The 23,342-nt window shown below is 44.1% G+C and overlaps 1 protein-coding gene across 2 annotated transcripts in view; it reads left to right on the top strand.

Moving 5' to 3' along the window:
- RNF216 (ring finger protein 216) overlaps window positions 1–23,342 on the top strand; it is a 181,536-nt gene that overhangs the window by 142,047 nt on the left and 16,147 nt on the right. For both annotated transcript variants that reach the window (XM_068524090.1, XM_068524091.1), the window contains exons 14-15: window positions 10,108–10,205; window positions 22,274–22,496. In XM_068524090.1, coding sequence (XP_068380191.1) covers window positions 10,108–10,205; window positions 22,274–22,496 — 321 coding nt within the window. The remainder of the gene's footprint in view (window positions 1–10,107; window positions 10,206–22,273; window positions 22,497–23,342) is intronic.

Genomic DNA, 23,342 nt, shown 5'->3' on the forward strand with positions numbered 1-23,342 from the left:
GAAGAATCAACATTGTGAAAATGACTCTACTACCCAAAGCAATCTACAGATTCAATGCAATCCCTATCAAACTACCACTGGCATTTTTCACAGAACTAGAACAAAAAATTTCACAATTTGTATGGAGACACAAAAGACCCCGAATAGCCAAAGCAATCTTGAGAACGAAAAATGGAGCTGGAGGAATCAGCCTCCCTGACTTCAGACTATATTACAAAGCTACAGTAATCAAGACAGTTTGGTACTGGCACAAAAACAGAAATATAGATCAATGGAAGAGGATAGAAAGCCCAGAGATAAACCCACGCACATATGGTCACCTTATCTTTGATAAAGGAGGCAAGCATATACAGTGGAGAAAAGACAGCCTCTTCAATAAGTGGTGCTGGGAAAATTGGACAGCTACATGTAAAAGTATGAAATTAGAACACTCCCTGACACCATACACAAAAATAAACTCAAAATGGATTAAAGACCTAAATGTAAGGCCAGACACTATCAAACTCTTAGAGGAAAACATAGGCAGAACACTCTATGACATAAATCACAGCAAGATCCTTTTTGACCCAGCCCCTAGAGAAATGGAAATAAAAACACAAATAAACAAATGGGACCTAATGAAACTTAAAAGCTTTTGCACAGCAAAGGAAACCATAAACAAGACGAAAAGACAACCCTCAGAATGGGAGAAAATATTTGCAAATGAAGCAACTGACAAAGGATTAATCTCCAAGATTTACAAGCAGCTCATGCAGCTCAATAACAAAAAACAAACAACCCCATCCAAAAATGGGCAGAAGACCTAAATAGACATTTCTCCAAAGAAGATATACAGATGGCCAACAGACACATGAAAGAATGCTCAACATCATTAATCATTAGAGAAACGCAAATCAAAACTACAATGAGGTATCATCTCACACCAGTCAGAATGGCCATCATCAAAAAATCTAGAAACAATAAATGCTGGAGAGGGTGTGGAGAAAAGGGAACCCTCTTGCACTGTTGGTGGGAATGTAAATTGATACAGCCACTATGGAGAACAGTATGGAGGTTCCTTTAAAAACTAAAAATAGAACTACCATATGACCCAGCAATCCCACTACTGGGCATATACCCTGAGAAAACCATAATTCAAAAAGAGTCATGTACCAAAATGTTCATTGCAGCTCTATTTACAATAGGCAGGACATGGAAGCAACCTAAGTGTCCATCATCGGATGAATGGATAAAGAAGATGTGGCACATATATACAATGGAATATTACTCAGCCATAAAAAGAAATGAAATGGAGGTATTTGTAATGAGGTGGATGGAGTTAGAGTCTGTCATACAGAGTGAAGTAAGTCAGAAAGAGAAAAACAATTACAGTATGCTAACACATATATATGGAATCTAAGGAAAAAAAAAAAAAAAAGGTCATGAAGAACCTAGTGGCAAGACGGGAATAAAGACACAGACCTACTAGAGAATGGACTTGAGGATATGGGGAGGGGGAGGGGTGAGATGTGACAGGGTGAGAGAGTGTCATGGACATATATACACTACCAAATGTAAAATAGATAGCTAGTGGGAAGCAGCCGCATAGCACAGGGAGATCAGCTCGTGCTTTGTGACCACCTAGAGGGGTGGGATAGGGAGGGTGGGAGGGAGGGAGATGCAAGAGGGAAGAGAGATGGGAACATATGTATATGTATAACTGATTCACTTTGAAAATTAGAAAAAAAAAAAGAAAGAAAGAAAGGAACCACAGTAGAAAAGACGTAGCCCGTATCTTTAAGGCATAAACTCTATAGAATTAACTTGAAATTGTCTTACATATAACCTGATTTTCTCATAAAATCATCATTATATTTTGTATAACTATAAAGAAAAAGATATGATAGGGAGGAACTAATGTTCTTTTGGGAAAAGGATCAGTTAAGAGGTTTCATGCCTTTTTCCCATGTAAAATGCAATAGTCCCAGGAGTAGGGGTGGGGTTGTATTTGTAACTCTGTATGGAGAGGAATGTGCTTTGTCTTGCCAGCCTTCATCTCTCTGTAATTTTTCATACCTTCAGCCCCTTGATTGTGTCAGACCTAGTGTAAGGCCCTAGAAATCCAAAGATAGCTGAGACACAGTGTAGAACATTGTAAGCTCCTTTCAGTCAGGAATTTTGCTGGCTTACTCACCAGTGTATCCCCATGTGGCACATAACAGGCACTCAAAGGATAACATTTTTTGAATAGATGAATTGAACCCTCCATTCCAAGTCTGTCTGTAGTGATCAGCAGGGCATAGTCTGTGCCTGCAAGGAGTGCTTGGCTCCTTGGAGATGTGATGTAACCAGATAATTACAAGACACTATTAAAAGTGCTACTGTAATAGAGTTGGAGCCAAGAGCTCCAAGAGTCCAGAGAAAGAGTGCCAACTTTTGCCCGTGTCATTTGGGTTTTCCAGAGCCCCCGGTACTTGAAATGAGAGCTGATGAGTAGGTGTTCCCAGCAGAGAAAGGACACCTAGGCAGAGCTTTGCGAGGTTGAGGGTGTTGAGTGTGTGGCACTGGCAGGAGGCCAACTGTGCTGGCCTTGGGTGCTGGCTCGGGGCAGACGTGGGACCTGGGACGGCTGTTTCTCTGAGCTTCTCTCCTTCTCTGCTGGCTCACTCCACCGTCCTCCATCCTGCTCCCGCTCCTGTACCGGATACCCTTCAGGTTTGAGCTGAAACGCCACCTCTGCACAAGGCTGTCCTTCACACCTCTTTGCCCCTCACCTTGCTTTGGTTCCCCTGGGTGCTCCTTGTCTTCCTACAGACTCGACATTTATCTATTTGGCGATCCACCCACTCCAACATTCCCGGAATGTAGACTCTAGGAGGGCAGGGACTTCATTTGTTCACTGATCATTTGCTGAGAACAGTGCCTGGTCCTCATGGCAGCGCTCAGGAGGTATTTGTTGAAGGGGGCAAGGGAGGGAAAGTGAAAGTGTTCCTACTGCTTTCAGTGCAGAAGTTGTCTGCACTGAATCACAGTGTTGGTGATGGTAATCATCTCAGGCATTGTCACTAGCAAGTCTTCATGTATCATAATCCTGGCCACCTTTGGGGAAGTGAGTGGCCAGTATTTACAAGTAAAGTTCCAGGGGCTGGTTGAGGGAAGGACCAGGTAACTGATACTTGGTTCTGGTGTGGAATACTCACGTTTGTACATCTAATGGGAATCTAAAAACACACTTCCGTCAGTGCCCCGCCAGACATGCAACTGGCTGAAAGCGGCAGGAGCAGCTACTTCCTCACATGTGTCCGGTCCGAGATTACTTTGCGATTAGCAGGTTCCTATCGTTATCATTAAGAAAAGGTGTCCTCGTGTTTAATCCTAGTCCGTGCTGCCTCTTAATGGGTCATTCCCAGCTTTCCAGGAAACGTGGGGAAGCAAGCATCCTGCACAGCTGCAGCTCGGTGTCCCCACCTGTGCCACCCTGACGCTTGGTTCTACGTGACCTCACTGACCTTTCGTCTGTGCTCTCCTTACACAAGATGCCTGTTGTAACCTCAGGGCTTCCAGTAAACAATGTGCCCTCAGGTTTCCAGTAAACAATGACCTGTTCTTGCTCACAGACACTGTGCTGGCAAGCAGTGAGAATAGAGTGGGAAGTGTAAATGGATTTGAGCAGACTTGAGTCCATAGCTCTGTGACCTTAAACAAGTTAATTTGCCTCTCTGAGCCTTCCTTTCTCATTTACTTAAAAAAAAAAAAAAGGAGGGGGGCGGTGATAATGGCCAGTACTTCCCTTGTAGAATTGCTGTGAAGACTAAGTGAAATGTGTATGTAAAACAGCCTGTACCAGAAGGTGTATAGGTCTGAAACCTTGAGCCAGGGTCTCGGGTGAGATGTCTGAGTTCAAGACTCTTGTTAAAGATGTTCCGTACCATATAGATGACATTTCAATGAGAAACTCATCTAAACAGCCAAAACTGAAAAAACAATCTCCTTTTTAAAATAATAATGAAGTCCCTTTCCGAAATCGTGTAGGAAAAGTGGTCCTCTTATTCCTAACAAGAAAGGATAGGTGTGTTGCCGTTTGCTGGTCACAGGTGAGCCTCACCTCTGCCAGGCTCAGCATTGGCACAGCTTGGTTCAGGAGGGAGGTTGTGGCCTTATTTGTGGAGGGCTGTGGAGGAAGTCTGGCCAAGAACTGAATCCAGACTCTAGGGCTTGTTCCCCTAAAAGTTATTTACCAGGCCCTGGTTCAGTGAGGGGGTCACTGCAAGGTCCTACAACCTAGCAAGCCATCAGCCGCCAGAGTGATCTTTTGAAAATGTGAATTAGATCATTGCACTTCCCACCCATTTAGCCTGGCTTTCCAAACACCTCCCTCCAGCCTCAGCGGCTGCACCAGGATTGACCACTGTCTACTCTCAGCTCTCCCCCTTGGGCTCCAGCCAATACCAACTCCCTCTGTGCTCCTTGAATGAGACAGGCCCTCACCTGTGCCAAAGCCTTCACACATCCTCTCCCCTCTGCCTGGAACACCCTTCCCCCGTATCTGGCTAACTCTGCTCATCCCTCAGGGCTCAGCTTCAACATCACATCCTCAAAAAGGCTTTCCTGATCCCTGGGCTAATTTAACTCTGCTCTTTTACAGCACCCAGTGCTTCTCCTCTGAGTGTTCCTGTCACAGTTGTAGCTGTATATCCTGTTTGTCTAATATCTGTTTTCTTCAGCAGAACATAAGCTCCAAGAAGTTAGACGCCGAGTCTAACTTGCTTAATGCTGTATCCCCAGCATCTCATACAGCCCTCAACCAATGATAAAAATTCAGCCAATATTGAGAGTGAATAAATAAGCTCATTTAAAATTAAACTTATGTTCTCATCTCTGCCCCCCACCCTCACTCAGATCTGCTGCTCCTCCTTCATCACTTGATCCAAGTCCATGTTTTCCCCAGCCCAGTCCCACAGACTCTTCAGTTGCTGCTTAACTGTCTTCCTGCCTCTAGTCTCAGCCTCTTCAGCCCATCAAAGCATTTGGAAACGCAAGCCCAGGCAGGTTGCTGCCATGTCTGGATCCCTTCCGTGACTTTCTGATATCTAGGGTAGTAGATGGCACAACTTTGTGATTGCTCTCTGTATTGGAAAAAAATGTGTACAGCAGAATTCCCCCCAAAGTTTGTATTTATTTATTTATAAATTATGTGTCTGTACTACTGTTGTAACATACATTGCAAAATATACATAAACACAGAAAATTGTAAAGGGTAGGATGAAATAAATACTTCTAAATAATTTTATTTAAAAAACAAAATTTTATTTAATGATATGAAAACCTTTTGTGTTCATTAAAATATTAACACTTTGAGTATGTTTCATTGTTGAAATGTTTGATTGGGAGTCTGGTTCTACTTTTTTTTTTGGCCATGCCGTGCGGCTTGTGGGAACTTAGTTCCCGGACCAGGGATTAAACCCATGCCCTCAGCAGTGAAAGCACAGAGTCCTGACCACTGGACCGCCCGCCAGAGAATTCGCTGGTTCTACATTTTACATACTTTAATGGCTGTTGTAGCTGGGAAAGGCACTTCACTGAGAGATGTCAGTCCAGATGGGAGGAGTACTTCATTGGTTGCCTGGATGTTCTCGTCACTCATGATACTGTTGTTTTTTTATTTTTGTTTGTTTGTTTTGGCTGCATCTGGTCTTCGTTGCAGCATGAGGGATCTTCGTTGAGGTGTGCGTGCTCTTCGTTGCGGCGCGCAGGCTTCTCTCTAGTTGAGGCGCACAAGCTCAGCAGTTGTGTCGCGCGGGCTTAGTTGCCCCGCGGCATCTGGGATCTCAGTTTGCTGACCAGGGATCGAACCTGCACCCCCTGCATTGTAAGGCGGATTCTTTACCACTGGATCACCAGGGAATTCCCCACAGATACTGGTTTTATTCAGTCCCATGAAGACACCAACTCCTCAAAGAATCCTTGTCTGACTTAGCCCCACCCCCTTTGCTGTCTCTTGTGTGCTCGTGTGTGCGCATGCGCACGGACGTGTGTACCCTATTATACTTACCTCCACTGTGCTCTACTTGGTTTGCTCACATATCTGACTTCCTCGGCATCCTTGCCGTAGAGAAAATAGAAATCCTCGAATTCCCTTAGTGAAAGGAAGGAAAGCCCACTGATTCTGCCTGAGCTTTGACTTTGCCAAGCTTTCTTGATTCCCAAGGGTTCCAGCATCCATCTCATTGTCTGTTTTCCTGTCTTAAAATCGAACTCTTTCTGGATTTGGCTAGCATCCGTATGTCATTTGGGTCTTGAGGTGGGGAGAACCAGTGACTTTGACGACTGGAAGACACATTTGGCCTGAATGCCCATAGCCCTGTGGCTTCTAGAGTATGCTAAGCATTTGTGAATGGTCAGGTGCCCGGGCCTCATCTTTTACTTAAGAGGTGTGAGGATTTACAGCCCCACCATTTTTTGAGTACCTGAGATGGCAAAGCAGAGAGCTGGAATTTCAGAGATTCGATATGAATTGGCCACAGCCCCATGCCCCATATCTTAGGCCAGCAGACTTCTCTCTCCTGGAGAGTGAGTCTAGAAGTTTCACTGGAGGAACCATTCAGAAATAAGTGAGCAGTTTCTGCTGTGCTCCGCTTCTGAGACAAGGCTGGAAGTCAAGCAGGAAGGATGCAGGGTGCACAGGGAACCAAGCAACTTCAGGGCAGGCCTGGAGGGATGGCGAGCAAGGAGTGCAGAGTCTGGTGACTTGGACCCTTGGTCTCATCTCTCGGGTTCTTTGCCAGCAGCAGGAAGCCCTGCTATGTGTAGATGATGACCTGGGACACTGTCTGCTAGTCTCTGAGGAAGCTGTTTCTTTGAAGAAATGTCGGCTCCCTGACAGGGTCATCTGAAACCAAACTTGATCTTCTGCCTTACCCAGTAAACATTACTTAAGCAGCAGAAAATGGATGAAGAGAAGCTATCGAGTACTTTCTTTATAGTGCAAAGTTAAGACCTTACTGAATAGTCAAAACACCTTGATGCATCTTGGGCGCTAAAGGGCAACATAAAACTTAACCAGAAATCTCTCTGATGTCGTGAGGAGCACGGACGGGTAGCTGCTGAGTGAAGCAGTGTGTGCACGCCTTCCTCATCAGGAAGCAGGGGGCTGCCTTCTCTGTTGTATGTGGGGCGACGATGAAGTCATCTGTTTCCTCCTGATCTGAAAACGCACACAGGCGATGGGAAGCCTCTCCAATTAGATTTGACAGCCAGGATATGCATGTCCTTCATGTTTTGAAGTTACTTGTCAACGTTGTACTCTGCCTTCCAAAATGGTCCTTGGGACTTTCATTAACCTTACTTTGAAGAATTGATTATCTTCGTGTTAGAAATGTTGAAGAACATTTCTTCTGCCTGATATTGTTTAAGCATTTGTTGCATTTAGGAACAAAGCCTAGCTGTGCTTGAGAGGAGAGAATTACAGCTTAGTAAACTATACGCTGTGTTTAGAAGAGAGGGTACATTGTAAAGAAACAACACACAGAAAGGTCCAAATGTAAAATTCACCCAGCCTGCTGTTTGCTTGCCTTCTTTTAATTGTGGGTTTCAATGTCTAACTAGCTAGTCTCTTCAAAAGACATTTCATTTTTATTCTCTGGGACCGCTCAGCCCTTCAGTGAGAAGTACATGCCTGAAAAACCACACACGGACCTACAGGAGAGCCGCTGTGACATTGGAAGTAAGCAGTGGCTTCGTGGTGACCCCTTACAGCTGACTCAGCTTGGCCAGGTCCTCTTGCTGTCAGGGACCTGTGCCTCACCTAGAAAATGGGTTCTTCCCTTATGAAGAAGGTCCCATGAATTAATAACTGGATCACCAGGAATGCTGGAAAGCACTCTCTAAATGCCATGCATTGTTTCCAAGATGTTATTCCTGGTGGGTGGCTAGGTTAGTATTGTTTTGAAGGTTAGGATATAGATACCAGCTCATCTATTCTCCAGCTGTTGTTTATCCTCCAGTTTCCCAGAATAGTCAGGCACAAGGTCTTTAAAAAGTGGGTTTTAAAAAAAAATTGGGTTTTATGCTGCTTTACGTTTGGGTGTGTAGTAATGAAGTCAGTACTGATTTAGCTTCTGTTTACTGACAGAGATGTAGGTAGTGGACCAGAGAGCATCATATCCCTTGGAAGCAACAGCATTTAGTAGAGAGTCTCTGATCAGCTCATCTCTAACCCCACCCCACCTCATGCCATTGATTGAAGCCTTTTTATGAGAGTTATTCAGGTTCTCAGTTCCTGAAGCAGTCCATTTTATTTCTCTTTCTCTTTTAAAATTTTATATTTTAATTAGGTAGTACAAGATACAAAAGATACAAAGAGCTTACAGTAAGAAGTCTCACCCCACTTTCCATCCACTCGGGACAATCAGTACTACCAATTTCTTGGGTATCCTTTCAGGTTGATTTTATATATCACTATATTCTCCCACCACCACCTTTTTTGATGTAGAAGTGGTAGCATCTTTACTATGTATACTACTCTGCACCTTGTTAGAGTCATCTTAGCAGTATATATTAGAGAAAGTTCAGTAGTAAGTGGAGAATACAGAGGTAGGAGATGTTTCTAGAATTGATGTGAAGATATAATCTAGCACATCTCCTGGCGAGCTCTACCCCAGGTACTTCCAGATGCTAAACATGTACCCCCAACTCCCTGCCTGACATCTCCACTGGGTATCCCACAGGTCCTCCTGTGTCATTACTGCCAAGATCAAACTCGGGATCTTAACACCTGCCCTCCCTCCTCCCAAGCCAGGCTTTTCCACTGTTCCCAAGCTCCATCCATGTCGCTGTTATCTTGGGTTGCACAAACCAGAAACCAAGGCATCAGGGTGATACCTCCCTCTCCTCATTCCCAGAGCCAGGCCGTCACCAAGCCAGCCAGTTTTACTTCCTAAATTTCTCTTAAATCAGTCAACTTTCCTTCATGTCCTTACCTACCTGACCGGGGCCTCCATAGTCTCTCTCCTGAATGACTTTAATAGCTTCCTAGTGTCTTACACTTCCACTCCTTCCTCCCTCTACTCTGTTCTCCACGCAGAATCATCTTTTAGAATCACAAACCTGCTCATGTTACTTCCATGCTTGACACCTTTTGACGCCTCCCTACCACTCTTAGGATAAAGGTCAAACTGATAATCGCATCCTACAAAGCCTCACATGGACTGGCTCCAATGGGCCTCACCAGGCCTATTTTCACTGCCTGCAGTCCAGCTACAGGAACCAAACTCGGCCAGTTTCATCTGCCGGAGTCTTTCTCTTACTGTTCCTCTGTCTGGAATGCTATTCTCCTTTTGCTTTCTTTGACTCATCTTTCTGATCTCAGGCTCCACTTCCTCAAGCCTTCACTGTCACCCCAGGTCAAACAAAGCTGACAACACCATTTCTTCCTTCATTGTACTTATTAGGGTTGTGATTTCTATTTATGGAAATTAAATTTAATTAATGTTTCTTTAAATTCCTGTTATTGATGTGAGATGGTTTCTGGCACATGTGAAAATATTTTATAAACTGTGAAGAGTCCTAGAATAAAAAGTAGTAATTCTTTTGAATTTACGTTTATAAATGAAGTTAAGCTATGGAGGATGATATCCATGTTTATGAGTGAGGGATGACTGAGGGAATGTCTCCCTTAAGGACCCCTAGTGATCCTAATCTAGACTGTTCTTCACTTCAATTCAACACAAGTGGTCTATGCCAGACCAACACTGGAACACTGGGCAGAACCAGACCTCAAGCAGCTCACAGTATTTTATTTTTAAAAAACCAAGATCACATAACTTTATCTTCTGTAGTTTTTTCAGGTGACTCCTGGCATTTTAGAAAACCTTACAAACCTTGGGTGCTGGGAGCAACACTTTCTTTTCATCCAAGGAGAGAAAAATTTCCCCATGCTTTCTTATAATGATTGTTACATCTTCTATTGAGAGATGTCCTTAGAAATATCCCTGCTGAAAGGGAGAGAGATCCTCTGAAAGAATTCAAGCCAAGTGAAGCTTGTTTCGCATTCCCCCCCGATTGTTAAACAGAAGCATATATGGTGTCTACTCACGAAGAGCTGTCTTTGTGTCTCTCCTTTATCCCCAGGAAACCTGTAGGAAGTGTCAGGGACTCTGGAAAGAGCACAACGGTCTCACTTGTGAAGAACTGGCTGAAAAAGATGACATCAAGTACCGAACATCTATGTGAGTAACATGATTCAGGGGGGCTTATTGACTGATTTGCAACTCCCCCATTAACCTGCCTTTTGGGCAGAGGAGGCAGTGAATATTGTGGGAAAAACAAGCTCTCAAGCTACCCCAGGCTAGTGATCTCAAGGAAGGGACCTAACCCCTGAGCCTCTGTTTCCTCATCTCTGCAGCCTCTTAGAACTATTTCTTGGGTCAAATGTAACATAGTAAATGCCTGGCACATATGAATTCAGTAACTTTCGGTTCCTCTTCTCTTTACTATTTAAATACAATGTGTTATTACACATTTTAATTAACTTATTTTATTTTTGGCTGCGTTGAGTCTTCATTGCCGCGCGCAGGCTTTTCTCTAGTTGCAGCAAGCGGGGGCTACTCTTCGTTGCGGTGCACGGGCTTCTCATTGCAGTGGCTTCTGTTACCGAGCACGGGCTCTAGGCGCACAGGCTCTAGGCACGCGGGCTTCAGTAGTTGTGGCTTGTGGGCTTCAGTAGTTGTGGCTCACGGGCTCTAGAGCACAGGCTCAGTAGTTGTGGCGCACGGGCTTAGTTGCTCCGCGGCATGTAGGATCCTCCTGGGCCAGGGATTGAACACGTGTCCCCTGCATTGGCAGGCGGATTCTCATCCACTGCGTCATCAGGGGAGTCCCTTATTACACATTTTAATTAAATCACATTGCACTACTGTTGCTTATCTGTTTTCTATAGGAGACTGATGGCCTGAGACATTAAGTAGAATTACAACCTCCAGAATGCAAAATAATGCAGTCAGTAAGAAGAACATTACTGTATAGCACTCCGTAAGTGTCTGGGCACTTTACAGATATTAAATACATTGATTTATATAACACAGAAGTCTATTTCTCTCTCATATAATAGTCCAGCCCTGCCTAGCAGGTGGGGCAGATCTTTCCCATGAGGTCATTCAAAGACCTAGGTTTCTTGACCTCATTGCTTCACTAAGGCGGTGTTCTTATCTGCGTAATTGTGACTAGGTTGCAGCCACAGTTGCACTCCAGCCCATAGAAAAGGAGAGAGACAGAGACAAATTGCCAGGCAGGCAGCTTTTAAGTTTTAAGTGAAGCAGAAATTATATATATTATTTCTGCTCATACCCTGTTGGTCTACACTGAGTCATATGGCCACAACCTGGCTCCAAGGCAGATACCATATATAGTCTCTAGCTGGCCAATTTTTTGTCCAGCTTAAATTTGAAGGGTAAGGAGTGGGTTTTGTGACCAAGAAAATAAAGTGGGGGGCTTCCCTGGTGGTGCGGTGGTTGAGAATCTGCCTGCCAATGCAGGGGACACGGGTTCAAGCCCTGGTCTGGGAAGATCCCACATGCCACGGAGCAACTAGGCCCGTGAGCCACAGCTACTGAGCCTGCGCGTCTGGAGCCTGCGCTCCGCAACAAGAGAGGCCGCGATAGTGAGAGGCCCATGCACCGCGATGAAGAGTGGCCCCCGCTCGCCGCAACTAGAGAGAGCCCTCGCACACAGAAACTAAGACCCAACACAGCCAAAAATAAATAAATAAATTTAAAAAATAAATAAATAAAGTGGGAAATGGCTATTTGGGGCAGTTAACAGTCTCCAAGTCTCCACCACAGATAGGCACTATTATCCTCATTTTACAGATGACACAACTGACACACAGAGAGCCCAAGTAAACATGGTCACACAGGTAGTAATTGGCGTAGCAGGAATTTGAACCTAGGCAAATGGCTCCCTGACTTTGCTCTTTGTCACAGGTTTGGTAGGCAGAATAATGTTCCCCGAAGATGTCCTATGTCCTAATCTCTGGAACCTGTAAACCTTTGGATATATTTCCTTACATGGCAGTAGGGACTTTCCAAATGTGATTCAGGTTATGGAACTTGAAATAGGGAAGATTATCCTGAATTATCCAGGTAAATCCAGTCTAATCACATGACTCCTTAAAAGCAGAGTGAGCTTTTCTCTGGTCAGACAAAGATGGAATGATGGACAAAGAGTCAGAGAGACACGAGAAGAATTTTACTTCCTGTTGCTGGCTTTGAAGATAGAGGAAGAAGGCCATGAGCCAAGGAAAGTGAGAGCTTCCAGAAGCAGAGAATAACCTTCTGTTTATAGCTACCAAGAAAATGGGGACTTCAAGTCCTACAACCTCAAAGAACTGAATCCTCTGACAGCCCAGATGAGCAGCAAACAGATTGTCTCCTAGAACCTCCAGTAGGTAACACAGCCCACCAGCACCTTGATTTTAGTCTGGTGAGATCCATGCTGGACTTCGGACCTACAAAACTATAAAATAATAAATTTGTGTTACATTTAGCTAATATGTTTGTGGTAATTTGTTACAGCAGCAATAGAAAATAAATTTTGGAACCGGAAGTGGAATGCTGCTGTAACAGATACCTTAAAATGTAGAAATGGGTTTGGAATTGGACAATGGGTAGAAACTGGAAGAATTTTGAGAAGCATGATAGAAGAATACATAGATTGCCTTGAACAGACCATTAGTAGAAATACAGACATTAGAAACCACCATTGAGGGCTCAGAAGTAAGTGAGGACCATTATGGGCAAAGCCTAAATTACCTTAGAGAACACTTAGATCACCATGAACAGACTGTTAGTAGAAATATGGACATGAAAGGCAGTGCTGGTGAGGACTCAGAAGGAAATGGAGAACATGTTATTGAAAACTTGAGGAAAGGGAATCCTTGTTATATAATGGCAGAAAGCTTAGCTGACTTGTGTCCAGCAGTTATGAAGAAAGTAGAACTTGTAAATGGTGAAACGACATTTAACTGAAGTTTCCAAGCACAGTTTTTTTTTTTTTTTTTGGCTGTGCTGGGTCTTAGTATTGGCACGCAGGATCTTTATTTGCGGCATGCGGACTCTTAGTTGAGGCATGCATGCGGGATCTAGTTCCCCAACCAGGCATTGAACCCAGGCCCCCTGCATTGGGAGCATGGAGTCTTACCACTGGACCACCAGGGAAGTCCCCCAAGCACAGTATTGAAGACTAGAAAATGCAAGTGGAAAGAGATAGACTGAGAGGAGAGCTGTTAACAAAAAGGAACAGGCGGGGCTTCCCTGGTGGCGCAGTGGTCAAGAATCCACCTGCCAGTGCAGGAGGCATGGGTTCGAGCCCTGGTCCGGGAAGATCCCACATGCCGCGGAGCAACTAAGCCCGTGCACCACAACTACTGAGCCTGCACTCTAGAGCCCACGAGCCACAACTGCTGAGCTTGCGTGCCACAGCTACTGAAGCCCGCACGCCTGGAGCCCATGCTCTGCAACAAGAGAAGCCACCGCAGTAGGAAGCCCATGCATTGCAACGAAGAGTAGCCCCTGCTTGCCGCAACTAGAGAAAGCCTGCGCACAGCAGCAAAGACCCAGCGCAGCCAAAAATAATAAATAAATAAATAAATAAAGTTTTTTGTTTTTTTTTTTTTAAAGGAACAGGCTTGATTGTTTCTGAAATTCTCATACTCTCCAGATGATAAAAGACCCTAAAATTAAGAGATTGACTGTCAGGAAAAGCATGCTCTAGAGAAAAAAACCAAGGCTGCATTGAGAATGTCAGAGTGTTCAGTTACACAAAGGCTCTTTGAAGAGCCTGAGAGAGTGACTCACAGATCCCCTCAGTGTAACCAGGGAGCCTCTAGGAAACTCGGGCATTATCCCTCAGCCATCTAAGCAGAAGCCAGAAGTAGAGATGGGATTATCAAGGAAATATCTGTGAATGAGCTTCATGTCTTTTTTTTTTTTTAAATAAATTTATTTATTTATTTATTTATTATTGGCTGCGTTGGGTCTTCATTGCTGTGCACGGGCTTTCTCTAGTTGCGGAGAGCAGGGGCTACTCTTCGTTGCAGTGCGCGGGCTTCTTACTGCATTGGCTTCTCTTGTTGTGGAGCACGGGCTCTAGACACGCGGGCCTCGGTAGTTGTGGCTCGTGGGCTCTAGAGTGCAGGCTCAGTAGTTGTGGCGCATGGGCTTAGTTGCGCCACAGCATGTGGGATCTTCCCGGACCAGGGATCGAACCTGTGTCCCTTGCATTGACAGGCGGATTCTTAACCACTGTGCCACCACGGAAGCCCCTGAGCTTCATGTCTTAATGGAATGAATCCCTGTGACATACATGGGAGACCCACAAGGTTCTTGAGAATTTTATATCAGTAGAAACACTGCCAGGTTGGACTGAAAGAGACAGTACAAAATGAAAGAAGTCTGTCAGACCCCCAAAATTCTATAAGCGGCAAACAGGCTGATTAAAAACTACTCAGCTGCAAACATATGCTACCTTTCTTGAAAAAGGAAAGATTATTCCTCTTCAAGCCATGAGCAGAGCTGTGAGCCACAGAGGATTGTTTTCAGAGCTGAAATATAAGGGAGTTTGCCCAGCTGGATTTCTAAATTTATTAGGAATGGTGACTCCTTTTTTCCTTCCATTTTCTCCCCCTTTGAACCAGAATATCTGTAAATGCTGTCCTAGGCCTGTCGCATCATTGTATTTTAGGAGCAGATAATTTGTTTCTTTAGTTTCCCAGGTCCACAAATGGAGAGGAAGTGTGTCCCATAGTGGATCATACCCAGAGTCTCTTCTATACCTAATTTAGATGATGAAATTTGGGTTGATGTTATACTGGATGAGATCTTTGGGGTCCTTGGGATGAGGTGACTGTAGTTTGCATGTGGGATGGATATCAATCTTTGGAAGCCAGAGGGCAGACTATGTTAGAGAAGAGAAAATGGCCTCCAAAGATAATCCATGCCCTAATCCCCAGAACCTGTGGTTTGTTTTGTTTTGTTTTTAATCTCACATGGCAAAGGGCTTTGCAGGTGTGATTAAGGTTACAGTAAACAAAAGAAAACTAATACAGCCACATACATAGTAATCACAAATACCACGCCAACTAGAAAAATGTGGTATTGCTTCCTCACATCCAGACTTACCCCTGTCAGCCAGCCTTTACTTTATATTTTAGAGTGACCACCACCCTGACCAGTGGCATGGCCTTGAGTGATGAACATGTCAAAAAATGTTCTTTTTTCGAAGTCATCATCTTGTCTGGCAGTATTCTAGCAGTTGTGCTATTGCCTAAAACACTTTAAACTTCTCATTTGGAATTGTCTTTCAGCCAGTTTACGAGCCAGCTCTCCCAAAATCTGTTCTTGTTATTGTGGACATGTCATATCTAGTTTGAGTTGGGAGGAACGGATGATTTCTGTTGTTGCTGTTTGAGCCTTTGTTTTGCCTCGAAGAAGGATGTCTTATGCATGAAGACAGTACAGATTTATTGAGTGCTCACCCTGGATAGCTGTACTTAAGAACCTTAGGCAAATTTTTTAATCTTTCTGTGCCTAAATTTCCTTATCTGTAAAGTATAGAGTATAATCATATCTACTTTTAGGGTTGTTACGAAGATTAAAATACCCAGAATGGTTCTTGCCACGTGGTAAGTCTATAATAAGTATTAGCTCTTTGTTGTTGTTGTTTTCTTTTTTAAGCAGGAAGCCCTGATTTATAAATGTGACAAAGCACATAAACAGACAACTTCTTGCATTCAGGGCCTGCTCAGGCCTGGTCATATGTACTCTACTTGCAGTTGGTGATGGAGTATTGCCCAGCTCTATAAACTGGTTCTTGATCAGTCATTTAGACTACTCCAAGACTCGGTCACAGACCCAGAGATGTTTCTCGGAAGGAGAAGACTTGGTTACTTTTTTTTTTTTTTTTGGCCACGCTATACAGATTTCAGGATCTTAGTTCCCCAACCAGGGATCGAACCCGGGCCCCCACAGTGAAAGTGCCACATCCTAACCTTTGGACCACCAGGGAATTCCCAGAGTTGGTTACTTTTTGAAGCACAGCCCCCTTTCTGACTCTCCTGTCAGTTCCTGCTACCAGCTCTGTTCAGCATGTTGGTCTGCCATAGACACTGGGAACAACACTGGGTCCAATAGCAGCTGGAAGGCTTCTCTTGGTTTAGGCCCTACTTAAACCTGGCCTTTTGTATCAGCAGTAAATGGATCAGAACCATGTATCCAGATGTGATATATGTTAATTCCAAAATCCAGAAAGGCCTCCCAAATGTCTGACTTCTTTCTTTGTGGTAGGGGATACAAGGATAACAGCAATGTGTGCGTAGCTTTGGAAGGAATAGCCTGATATGTACACACGTGACCTCCAGACCACCAGAGATTCATAGAGATTAGAGATCTCTGTATTTTCAAGAGATCTATCTCCCACCTTCTGGCATACATACACCATATTAATGTATCGTAAAGTACCTGCTACTTCCTGTTCACTGGGTTCTATTTGCATGTCATTAGAATAGTGGTCCAGTGGATTGTCTGTTGGTTGACAGATGATCAAGGTCCTTGCCAACTGCTTCTGGTGTTCTCGGCTTATTGGTCAGAAAATAAAAGCATTTTCCAGATCATTGGCTGCATACCAGTTGCCAGAGGTTATGTTTATTTGCTCTGGTAAGAAATGACATCTGGAACAGCAGCTGCAATTAGAGTCAGCACCTGATTAGGCTTATAGTAATGCAGTGTTCTCCAAGACCCATTCCTCTGTACAGTCCAGACAGAGAAGTAAAAGATTTATTGAGAATCAGCACCCCTGCATCTTTGAAGTCTTTGATGGTGGTGCCACTCTCAAAAGATGCTCACAGGAATCTGGTATCACCTTTTGTAGGCAGAGGGTGCTCCAGGGGCTTCCACTTCTTTTCCCCACCATATAGCTCTAAAGCCATGGACCAGAGAGTCAAGGAATCCCCAGTTGCCAGCTGTCAGTAGTAAGAAACAACAGGGTACACACAGGGAATCATAAGCAGTTTACTGCTAAATCATAAGATACAGCATAATAAGTGGTATAAGATGGGGCAGGTATTCCAGCAAAACTTGTACAAGAATGTTCGTTAGAAGCACTGTTTGCAATAGCCAAACGGAGGGAACAACCCAAATGTCCACCAACTGATGAATGGTAAACAGAATGTAGTATATCCATAGAGTGGAATATTATTCAGCCGTGGAAAAGGAGTGAAGATATTTGGCTACACTGTGGATGAGCCATCAAAACATGCTAAGTGAAAGAAACCAGTTTCAGAAGGCCACATCTTGTATGATTCCATTCCTATAAAGTATTCACAGGCATATGGATCTTTGCCTATGTACAGAATAGACAAAACCGTTAAAGACAGAAAGCAGATGAGCAGTTGCAGGGGAAATGGGATTGGGGAGAGTGAGTGCTTAATAGGTACAGAGTTTCCTTTGGGGATGATGAAGATGTTCTGGAACTAGGTAATGATGATGGATGCACAACATTGGGAATATACTAAATGTCCCTGAATTGTACACTTTAAAATAGATAAAATGGTAAATTTTATGTGCACATTATCACCAAAAAAATGCATACACATGCTCACAGAGAAAAGCCATTTAAGATTTTGAATAGTGTATGCTACAAGAAATAAGGACAGCTCCCAAAAGGAGTTTCCAACATAATTAAATAGTGGTGAGAACAAATAATCATGGAATCGTAGGATCTTGACTGGTTATGTAGAGGAGGGCAGTGCGCCTTCCTGTTTGAACACAAGGTCAGTCCACACAGCTGCAGCCCAGGCTTCTCTTCCTTTCCTGCAAACGATCACATCCTGTAGAGCTGTTTGCTTCCTGCCTAGTTTAGAATCTACTTGCCAAATCACCCTCCTCCCAAAAAAATCAACTGTGATTTCTCCCCAGTCCCATTTTGCACTTTCACATTACTGGATAGGTGGTCACCACATCCCATAATAGCAGTCCTTTTATGGTACAGGGCCATTCTGGCCCTATCTAGTTCTGTTCTTTTGCAAAAACAAAGGACTTGAATAGATATCCTGCAGTGTTGAGTAGCTATTTGAACATTATAACCATGCTGAGTTGTATGTGTTCTTCATATTCCTCCATCCATTTAGAAGTGCCTTTTCTCCCCCACCACGCCCAGTATTATTTCACATTGGCGACTGACAGCTTGGTGGAACAGAGCAAGCAAATGCACCCTCTTCCTGGAAAGGACTATGTAACCTTGGTTCTCTTTAGCCACTCCTCTCCCACACGACAGCCTAAGCAGCTGCCCAGGGAAGCGGTGAACCAGCCCCAGGCAGAGTGCAATGGCTTAAAGCCACACCTCAGTCTCCAGGGTGCGTGTGCACTGAAAGTTTGTGCCATAGAAAATGGCAATTGTGTTTTGGTCACAGCTTTTCAGATTGGAAACTTTTCATCAGAACCTTGTGAGTCTTGTTTGTTTGTTTTTTTAATAGTAATTTTGGGGACTTCCCTGGTGGTCCAGGGGTAAAGAATCAGCCTTCCAACGCAGGGGACGCGAGTTCAATCCCTGGTCGGGGAACTAAGATCCCACATGCTGCAGGGCAACTAAGCCCGCACACCACAACTATTGAGCTCACACGCCTCAATGAGAGAGCCCGCGTGCCGTGAACTGCGGAGCCCACGCGCTCTGGAGCCCACACGCCCTGGAACCCACACGCCACAACTAGAGAGAAAACCTGCACGCCACAACTAGAGAGGACCCTGAGCACTGCAACGAAGAGACCACGCACTGTAATGAAAGATCCTGCATGCCTCAACAAAGATCCCATATGCCTCAACTAAGACCCAGTGCAGCCGAAAAAAGGGGTGGGGGAATAAATAAATAAAATAATAAAAAATAAAATAAAAGACAAGAACTTTATTTTTAAATAATAATAATTTCGAATATTTATTTATTTATTTATTTATCTTGGCTGCGCCAGGTCTCAGTTGTGGCACATGGGATCTTCGTTGTGGCACGTTTAGTTGCAGCATGCAGGATCTTTAGTTGTGGCATGTGGGCTTCTTAGTTGCAGCATGAAGACTCTTAGTTGTGGCATGCAGACTCTTAGTTGCGGCATGCGAACTCTTAGTTGTGGCATGCATGGGGGATCTAGTTCCCCGACCAGGGATTGAACCTGGGCCCCCTGCATTGGGAGCATGGAGTCTTACCCACTGGACCACCAGGGAAGTCCAAGAACCTTGTGAGTCTTAACATGGAACACTGAGAACTGTCTTCACAGTTGCTGAAATCATGAACATGTGTACAGTGTTGACAGTAATAAATTTGCTTTTTTAAAACTTTGTCTCCTTGACCTTGTTTCCTGTTCAGCAAAACTTAGAACTCATTTGTTCTTCTGTAACTTGAACTGGGTTTAAATTCTTTTCAAGCCAAAGTTCTGCCTCCCTTCATTTTGGGCCATTCAAAACTTAGACCTAAATGAAATGAATAGCAGCCAATTTCCTAATGTATTTTTCTATTTTTAAACACATGATCTGGCTTCTGAGGAGCATTCTACAACAGTCTTCTAAATATCAATAATTAAAACCACTTGCCTGGACTTCCCTAGTGTCGCAGTGGTTAAGAATCCGCCTGCCAATGCAGGGGATATGGGTTCGAGCCCTGGTTCGGGAAGATCCCACATGCCATGGAGCAGCGAAGCCTGTGCGCCACAACTACTAAGCCTGCACTCTAGAGCCCGTGAGCCACAACTACTGAGCCCACATGCCACAACTACTGAAGCCCGTGTGCCTAGAGCCCATGCTCCACGACAAGAGAAGCCACCACAACGAGAAGCCCACACACTGCAACTGGAGAAAGACCGTGCGCAGCAACAAAGACCTGATGCAGCCAAAAATAAATAAATAAGTGTATTTTTTTAATATAAATTTTTTTTAATATCTTTTATTATTTATTTATTTTGGCTGTGTTGGTTTTTCGTTGCTGTGGGCGGGCTTTCTCTAGTTACGGCGAGCGGGGGTTGCTCTTCATTGCGGTGCGCAGGCTTCTCGTTGCAGTGGCTTCCCTCGTTGCAGAGCACGGGCTCTAGGCGTGAGGGCTTCAGTAGTTGTGGCTCGCAGGCTCTAGAGCACAGGCTCATTAGTCGTGGCGCACGGGCTTAGTTGCTCCACGGCATGTGGGATCTTCCCAGACCAGGGCTCGAACCCTTGTCCCCTGCGTTGGCAGACGGATTCTTAACCACTGTGCCACCAGGAAGTCCTAAATGTATATTTAAAAAAAAAAAAAAAACACTTGCCTGACCACAGGCTCATCTGGCTACTCTTACTTATTAGCAGAAAAACTAGGAGCAGTGGAAGGAAGAAGGCTGCATTCTCTCAGCTTTAGGAGGGAGAGTGCAGATCAGAACTCATCCCCACACTATTACATTCTTCACGTTGAAGCAGTTACCTGGTTACACACTGTGTTTGTACTCAGAGAGGAGAGAAGTTCTTGAGCAATAGGATGAGTCCTTCAAGGCTGTCCATGCTTAGGGTCATTCATGCTCTTCTTGGTCTCAGCAGGAATACCTTTTGACTCCTTCCCATCAAGATGATGCTTCTTGGGGCTTCCCTGGTGGCGCAGTGGTTGAGAATCTGCCTGCCAATGCAGGGGACACGGGTTCGAGCCCTGGTCTGGGAAGATCCCACATGCCGCAGAGCAACAAGGCCCGTGAGCCACAACTACTGAGCCTGCGCGTCTGGAGCCTGTGCTCCGCAACAAGAGAGGCCGCGATAGTGAGAGGCCCGCGCACCGTGATGAAGAGTGGCCCCCACTTGCCACAACTGGAGAAAGCCCTCGCACAGAAACGAAGACCCAACACAGCCATAAATAAATAAATAAATAAAATTAAAAAAAAAAAAATGCAATGACGCACAGAACATTAAAAAAAAAAAAAAAAAAAAGATGATGCTTCTTCATGCCAACTGGGTACAAGGATCATAGCCTCTGCCTTATACTTTAAGGAACTCAACACAGCAGAGGAAGACAGACACATAAGCAATTATAGGCAAAGGTGGCAAGTGTTATTTCAGAGTTATGAACAGCACCATTAGAAGTAACTAATTCAGCAGTGCCAGCTCTTGAAAACAAGCCAAGACCTGTCATCTTGACTCTAGATATCAGTAAAAGTGCTTCTGGAAACAAGTTGGCTCCCTACAAGCTTCCCATTGGCCAGGATTGAGTCATATGTGTGCCCATCCCCTAGCTTCAAGGGAGTCTGGGAAGGTAGTATTCCAACATGCCAGTTTGTCATAGGAGTGAGCTCTGCCAACAGGAAGAAGTCATAGGGTGGCTGTTGGATCGCCCCCAGCTGTGTCTACCCCAGCCCTATGTCAAGTATGTATTTAAAAGTCTAAGGTGTGTATGTAACTAAGGTTTACCGGCTCTCCATTATCCAGCTTTGTGTATATAAAAAACATTGATTAGGAAGACACTGAGTTTTTTCTCTCCATTTTAAGCCTATAGGGACTCCTATAACAAATAGAATAATCATTTTCTAAATGCTGGGTGCCAGGCACTTGCCCCAGGGTACTCTGTATCTTATCTGTAATCCTCAAAACACTATGAGATGTTAAAATAAATAAATAAATAAAACACTATGAGAAAGTTGGGTTCTCCCAATTTAAAAATGAGGAAACTGCGTCTCGAGGCAGTTAAATAATTTACCCAAGGTCATACAACTGAAAAACTGAAGCCAGTTCTGAGATTCCAAAACATAGGCTCCTTTTTCTTTTTTTTTTTCTTTTTTTTTTTTGGACTGAGTTGGGTCTCCGTTGCTGTGCGAGGGCTCTCTCTAGTTTTGGCGATTGGGGGCCACCCTTCATTGCAGTGCGTGGGCCTCTCACCGCAGTGGCCTTTCTCGTTACGGAGCATGGGCTGCAGGCGCGCGAGCTTCAGTAGTTGCAGCGTGCAGGCTCAGTAGGTGTGGCTCACGGGCTGTAGAGTACAGGCTCAGTTGTTGTTGCGCACGGGCCTAGCTGCTCCGCAGCATGTGGGATCTTCCCAGACCAGGGCTCAAACTCGTGTCCCCTGTATTGGCAGGCGGATTCCCAGCCACTGCACCGCCAGAGAAGCCCAGAACATAGGCTCTTTTCACCCTTCGAATGTCACCAAAAGAGCCAAGCAATCATTATCTGTGGAAAGAAAGAAAGACTTTAAGGGCCATAATATTTTTCTTTCTTTTTCATCTTCCGTGCTATCTCCAATCCTGTTTTCTTTTTTTTAGTGAAGAAAAGATGACTGCAGCCCGCATTAGGAAATGCCATAAGTGTGGGACCGGCCTCATCAAATCAGAAGGCTGCAACCGCATGTCTTGCCGCTGCGGTGCCCAAATGTGCTACCTCTGTCGAGTATCTATTAATGGATATGACCACTTCTGCCAGCATCCTCGCTCCCCAGGAGCCCCTTGCCAGGAGTGTTCAAGATGCTCCCTCTGGACCGACCCCACTGTAAGTGAATGCATGGCTACATGTTGCTTTGTAGGGAAAAAGTATCTATAACGTAATATGACGAAAAGAGATTTTATACACACATAACACATTTTGAATCCTAAAAAGATAGGGAACTGCGTAGATAACCACACACAAAATTGAGAAAGGAGCTAAAAAGCTACTCCTCAGAAGGCAGCATTCCGCAACAGTTTATGAGCAAATTCTTTTAATCCTTTAGGGAATAAAATTTTTCTATGCCATTTGAAATACTTCCGAGGATAGAAAAGTACAGAATGTTTTACATATATTTGTATAAAGCCAGCATAATGCTGATACCAAAACCTCTCAGAGGTAACCCTGAAAAAGAAATCTACAGATTTATCTCACTTACGAATATAGGTTTAAAATTCTCTAAATAAAATAACAGCAAATAGAAACCATGACCAAGTGAGATTGTTCCAGATGTGCAAGGATGGTTCAGTATTAAGAACTCTATTACTATAATTTACCATATGATATCTTTAGATGATAAAGACAAATACACTGATGAGGATGCTTATAATTTGTGTGACTTTCTGTCGGAATAAAAAAAAAAAAAAATCCTGCAAGGACTTGGAGGCAAAAAATATACAAATCAATTTTCACTGCAAAGTAAAGGAGCTGTTACAGTGGAGGATTACTGGACTGAATGTCAATATTATGACATAGTATGAGGGTGTTTCATGTTTGGTAATTGCAATCATTGTTGCTTTTGTTGTGGTCATCCATTTACAATGCTTGGTATCAGTTTATTTATCTCTTGTAAAAATAAAATACAGTGTGTGTGGGGAAAAAAAAAAAAAAGACAAATACAGTCAGCCCTCT

The sequence above is a fragment of the Eschrichtius robustus genome, chromosome 16 (assembly GCF_028021215.1).
Source record: "Eschrichtius robustus isolate mEscRob2 chromosome 16, mEscRob2.pri, whole genome shotgun sequence".
Taxonomy (NCBI): Eukaryota; Metazoa; Chordata; class Mammalia; order Artiodactyla; family Eschrichtiidae; genus Eschrichtius; species Eschrichtius robustus.